This window comes from Nelumbo nucifera, chromosome 2 (genome assembly GCF_055504915.1).
Source record: "Nelumbo nucifera cultivar China Antique chromosome 2, China Antique-T2T, whole genome shotgun sequence".
Classification (NCBI taxonomy): Eukaryota; Viridiplantae; Streptophyta; class Magnoliopsida; order Proteales; family Nelumbonaceae; genus Nelumbo; species Nelumbo nucifera.
The window spans coordinates 62,898,196-62,904,195 of record NC_142650.1 but is presented as its reverse complement, the minus strand read 5'-3'; the positions used below and the strand labels follow the sequence as shown (position 1 = coordinate 62,904,195).

The 6,000-nt window shown below is 38.7% G+C and overlaps 1 protein-coding gene across 1 annotated transcript; it reads left to right on the top strand.

Annotated features, from left to right (window-relative positions):
• The first annotated feature begins 1,202 nt into the window (after positions 1-1,202).
• On the top strand, positions 1,203-2,840 carry LOC104607693 (protein SELF-PRUNING-like). Its single transcript, XM_010273385.3, has 4 exons — positions 1,203-1,491; positions 1,661-1,722; positions 2,198-2,238; positions 2,315-2,840. The coding sequence occupies exons 1-4, from the start codon at positions 1,282-1,284 to the stop codon at positions 2,530-2,532; spliced, it is 531 nt and encodes a 176-aa protein (XP_010271687.1). The 5' UTR covers positions 1,203-1,281; the 3' UTR covers positions 2,533-2,840.
• Positions 2,841-6,000: the final 3,160 nt, after the last annotated feature.

Below are 6,000 nucleotides of genomic sequence, written 5' to 3'. Positions count from 1 at the left end.
CTAGGAGACTAATAGACTAGTAGCCTAGAAAATGTTCAATAAATCCTACTTTCTTTGAGTTAGCCAGCAGAGAAAGATCCAATACATGTGCATGGGTTATGGCTATGCTGACATGGAATGAGCTCGCAAGTGAATTATAGCTAATTCAGACCTTCACCGACTTGATGGAGGAATCTGATTGGCCAAATGAGCATCCCATGTGGCTAAATTTAATTGGGAAAATCACCCAAAGAAATCTAAATTGAACCCCTCTTTACACTTGACATGACAATGCTAGACTGTTATTAATATTTAAATACACAAATTTCATTTCATAGAGGAAAATGAACGGCTAAGATGATTTGATCATAAGGAACTTCAATTTTATCTTGCTTTCTTTTTCTTGATTTAGGAGATCTCCAAGATGAAAGCCATGATCTGGTTGTGGGTCCAAACATGTATAGAAGCACTGGTTATGTGTACCCCTATTATTCTACTTAAAGCAAAAACTTAAAAAAATAAAATGAAATCAAACTTTATGCTAAGAAAGGAGAAAAGGTGAAATATGAGTTTGTGCATTTAGAATTATCAAATGAAGTCCAGAGGTGGGAACTCAGAGAAGCACTTTATACATTTCCATCAATAGAACTCCACCTGTTCTTTTGCCATTTCAAGAACTCCCTTGAATCTCTTTACTTGAAATGACATCTGAGCACTAATTGAGCACATATAGTTGGTGCATTTGTGGTGGAGTCCCTTTATGCTTCCCAACCTCGTTAGAGAATCTTTCGGATTTCTAATTCCTTTATTGTGTATAGTTTGGGCAGTTTCAGCAACACCTCAATGGGTTCTCTCCCTTTACCTTAAATGAAAAAGAGAAACATCTTTCCCATATTAAGAATGTTCTCTCACAGGAGCTTGAAATAATTTCTCTTTGACTCGTTTAATTAACAAAAAAAAAAAGAAAAAAAAAAAAGAGAAAAACTGTCATCTAGCTTAGTGTAGATCCACATGCAGAATTTCTTTCTTTTTTTTTAGATTAACTAGTTTGATTTGTGCTACAAATGAACACGTCATTTGAGAACAAATGAACACGTCATTTGAGAAGATCAAAATTCACAAAAGCATCAGTTAGGAAAAATCTTCTTATAGAAGTAATTACAAAGTAAGAACCAACTCCGCCGCTCCCTATAAATATGAGGCTTCCACTCTCATACCCAGTAACAAGCCTTCAGAGAAACATTTCCCTATCCAATTCTCTCAAATCCTAAGTCTCTCCTTCAGTCCTCTCTCTTCTCAGTCATGGCAAACAATGCAAAATTGTTAGAGCCTCTCACTGTTGGCAAAGTAATTGGAGATGTTCTTGATTCATTTTCTCCAACAGTAAAGATGACTGTGACTTACAACTCCAACAAGCAAGTCTACAATGGCCACGAGTTCTATCCTTCCTCTGTAACCACTAAACCTAGGGTCGAGGTTCAGGGAGGTGATATGAGAACTTTCTTTACACTGGTATTATTTTACATCCCTTAGTTATTTTTCTTCAATATTTCCTCTTTATTCTTTTGACTTTTCCTTCATATATATATACAGAAATTGAGATAATAATACTCAAACCACCTAACATTCTTTTCTACATGTATATATTTTTTTTTAACAAATCCAACTTCTTCATTTGCAGGTTATGACAGACCCAGATGCTCCTGGCCCTAGTGATCCATATCTGATGGAGCACCTGCACTGGTATACTCTAAAATACACCTTCCAAAGAAGAAACAGTAACATATATATACAATCAAAATATGAACTAGAAAATATTCTAACAGAATTGAGCTTGTTACCTAGCTCTCATGATATGCTGCTTCACATCTCCCCCACACCTACACCTACAAAGAGAGGGTGGGTGATGGGTCTCTTAAGGTGCAAGTGAGTATTCCTTGTACTTGTTTCTGTCACTTGGGTCTGCACTGTCTGATAAGAACTTGGATTAGCACCCAAAAAGTACCAATTACACCATCCAACTGAGGAACCCAAACATGTGTAAGCATTACAAGGAGCATCCTTAATCAACTTCTGTACACAGAGAGGCGTTCATTATGATCTCTAGATCAATGGGTTTAACAAGACAAGAAGGAAAAAAGAGAAACTATATTTATTGTTGTATTCCATTTATCCACAGATTTTAAGCTCACCCTGCATTATATTCTCCTTCTTACAGGATAGTGACGGACATCCCAGGAACAACAGATGCTACGTTCGGTAAGTTTCAGAGAGAGAGAGAGAGAGAGAGAGAATGGGATGAAACTAAACTAACTGTGGGTTCTCCATTAAACAGGAAGAGAGGTGGTGAGCTATGAGATACCAAGGCCTACCATTGGGATCCACAGGTTTGTGTTTGTTCTCTTCAAGCAGAAACGAAGACAAACAATCACTCCACCTGCTTCAAGGGACCACTTCAGCACTCGAAAGTTCGCAGAGGAGAATGATCTGGGGCTTCCTGTGGCTGCTGTCTTCTTCAATGCCCAAAGAGAAACAGCTGCGAGAAGACGTTGAAGCAGAATCAAGTGAGCGCCCTTTGGACCATGCTACTGCAACAAATCCACTAGAAAGTTGCTACAATAAACTACTGTGTTTGCCCAAATCAAAATGATCCCCCCTTAGCTAGAACTATAACTAGAAGCCTAGAACAATAACGTATAGAAGGAGCAATGGAGGATGTCTATCCTATAATTTTTAGCTTTTTTTTTTTCTTTTTCTAGGGTTGTATGGTTGTGTTGTCAATGTGACTGTACTTCTTGCTGTTTTCCAGTACGATACTGTTTTGAATTGAGGTACTAATTAAGTAAATGGGTGTTATTTAAGTATGAGTCATTAGCTCATATACCCGTCATGTTTTTTTCTTTTTTTTCTAACAAACCAAGATTCAGTCTTTCCAATCTCTACAACTGCAATCAAAGGCGCGCAGATAACTGAAACAAAGGCGTTAACCACGGGATACTTAACCAATCAATAGTGTAGACAAGAGTTTTGTATACAAATAAGGAGGGCTGACGTGTCTACACTTTATTGGTTATTCCCATAGCCCTTATAAAACTTGGATACCTACCTTCAACCAGGAAACTTGGGCTGTTGGAAACGTTCTTGGGCATGACACGCTACCATGGGTGTGGGGGTAAAAGAGTAATTGTCCTGTATCTTCTTTTCACCAAAAAGACGAACAGGGGATTCAATGGGTTAACGTGTCAATTTGTCATGCCCCATAACGCTCCCAATGGCCAAAGTTTTCTCACTTTCAACAGCCCATGCTGTGAATTAATGTGTCCACGCTGTCAAATTGAGATAGACAATTTCTTTTGGAAAAGTATCGGATAGGTCCAAATTTCTGAATTCCAATGCACAGCTATAAACATTTAAAATGTCAAAAATCCACATTTTATACACCAATGTCCTCATCAATTCCGAGCTGGCACCCACCCCAACTGTACTTTTGGGCCTAAAAACTGACCCTGGGATGAACCGTCATTCTCCCTTTTTTTCATAGTGAAAAAACTTCAATTGTTTGAAAAAAAAAACATGAGGTAAGGTGCACAAGAATTTTTTTCCAAACGTATATATATATATATTGGGCGTTTGACACATTTTAGGGGGTAGGCAGGCCTAAGACCTACACTTCTACCCTATTTTTGAAAAAAAAAACTAAAAAACAATAAAAAAAAAGTGGTATAAAATACTGATACACCCATTTGTCATATGGGAGTGTATCCATATTTTGAACCTTGAGTGGGATATAGACGGGGATTGTGAGGATTTTTAAGGCATAGGAGCCTGGGGTCATGGCTCCCTTTGCCACTTCGTGGCTCCACCCCTGCCCAAACAACCAAACTTTGAGTCTAGATCTCCTACACATCTCATTCTAGAGCATAACCTATAAAGACTCAAGCAAGGGATGGCTCAAAACCCTAGGCTAGAGCTTCTACTAGCAGGACCAACAATAACCCTTATGTCAGCTGCTAGTTAATCACTTGTAGCTGACAACAAAACCATATCCGGCCCCCTATCAGATCAGGTGGATCAAGAATGGCATTCAGGTGACAGAAATCTATAAGGTTCCTCTCTCCTTGGGTAAACTTTATAAAGACACTGTCACGTGTGATGTAGTAGAAATGGATGCATGTCATGTGTTGTTAGGGCATCCATAGAAATATGATGTTGATTCTACACATAGAGGAAGACAAAATATGTATTTGTTTAAATAGGAGAATAGGATGATTGCTCTTATACCAAAGGGAGGCGCACCCAAAGCTTCTAAAGTGGAGAGACAGTGTTTCCTTTCAATATCTTCGTTGGAACTTAAGTTTTTTTGTAGATGCCAAGGAGGCCAAGGATACATTTGTTTTGGTGATCAGGGGTGAGGTAGAGCCCGATCGTGAAGTTCTAGAGTAGGTGCAATCCCTATTGGACAAGTTCAAGGCCCTAACTATGGAACTAGACCATCTACCCTTATGTGTGACATCCAACATCAGATTGATTTGATATCTGGTACCACCTTGCCAAATCTGCCGCATTGCTGGATGAGCCCAAAGGAGAGTAAGATCCTAAGAGAGAAAGTGGAGGAGCTGAAAAAGGGCATATTTGAGAGAGCATTAGCCTTTGTGTAGCACCTGCGTTGCTAACATCAAAGAAGGACGGAAGCTGGAAGATGTATTGATAGCTATGCCATCAACAAGATCACCATCCGATACAGATTTCCCATTCCTCGATTGGATGATAAGTTGGACCAATTGGGAGGATCCAATATGTTCTCCAAAATTGACCTGAAGAGCGGATATCACTAGATCTGTATCAAGCATGGCGATGAATGGAAAACATCATTCAAAACTAAGGAGGGCTTATATAACTGGTTGGTGATGCCCTTCAGACTGTCTAATGCTCCTAGCACGTTCATGTGGCTGATGAATTAGGTACTCAAACCCTTTATTGACAAGTTTGTAGTGGTCTATTTTAATGATATTTTGATCCATAACAAATCTATGGGAGATCATATAAAACATCTACAGAAAGCACTAATGGCACTATAGGAGAATGAGCTCTATGTCAATCTAAAAAAGTGTCACTTCATGACCGATAGATTGGTGTTCCTTGGTTATATAATTAGTGCTGATGGGATACATATGGATGATCAAAGGATCTAGGCTATTCGGAATTCGCCATCTCTAAAGATTGTGACGGAGGTACACAACTTTCATGATTTGGCCATTTTTTACAAGAGATTCATCTAAAATTTCAACAGCATTGTGTCCCCCATCACCAACTATTTGAAGAAAGGGAAGTTCAAGTGGATAGAAGAGGATAAAAGAAGCTTTGCTGAAATCAAGGAGAGGTTATATTTTGCACCAGTACTAACTTTACCAGACTTTGACAAAGTCTTCGAGTTAGAGTGTGATGCTAGTGGGGTTTGAATCAGTGGTGCTCTATCTCAAGAAGGTAAACCAGTAGCCTACTTCAATGATAAATTAAACGAGGCATGATAGAAGTGGTCAACATATGAATAGGAGTTGTACGTAGTTATTCGAGCTCTTAAGAATTGGGAGCATTATCTAATTCAACAGAAGTTTGTGATCTATTCAAACCACCAATCACTAAAGTATTTTAGAAATCAACAACACCTCAACAAGATGCATGCCAGGTGGACAACTTTTTTAGAGTAGTTTCATTATGTTATCAAACATAAATCTGGCGCTACGAACCGTGTAGCAGATGCATTAAACAGACGCTTCACTCTACCCATCACTATAAGTAATGAAGTTGTTGGGTTTGAGTGCTTGAAGGATCTTTATGAAACTGATGAGGATTTTGGCAACATATGGGAGAAACATATCACTAGACAGCTTATTGGTGATTTTCTTGTACATGATGGCTTTCTATTCAAGGGAAACAAGTTGTGTCTCCTTAGAACATCCTTACAAGACAAGGTGATTCGTGAATTACATGCTAGAGGTTTGGATGACCATCTTGGCAGAG

Bases quoted from the DNA above. Each gene is read 5' to 3' on its own strand.
- LOC104607693 (XM_010273385.3), top strand. From the start codon at position 1,282: ATGGCAAACAATGCAAAATTGTTAGAGCCTCTCACTGTTGGCAAAGTA. The intron at 1,723-2,197 runs GTATACTCTAAA...TCCTTCTTACAG, and splicing joins CTGATGGAGCACCTGCACTG to GATAGTGACGGACATCCCAG. The intron at 2,239-2,314 runs GTAAGTTTCAGA...TCCATTAAACAG, and splicing joins AACAACAGATGCTACGTTCG to GAAGAGAGGTGGTGAGCTAT.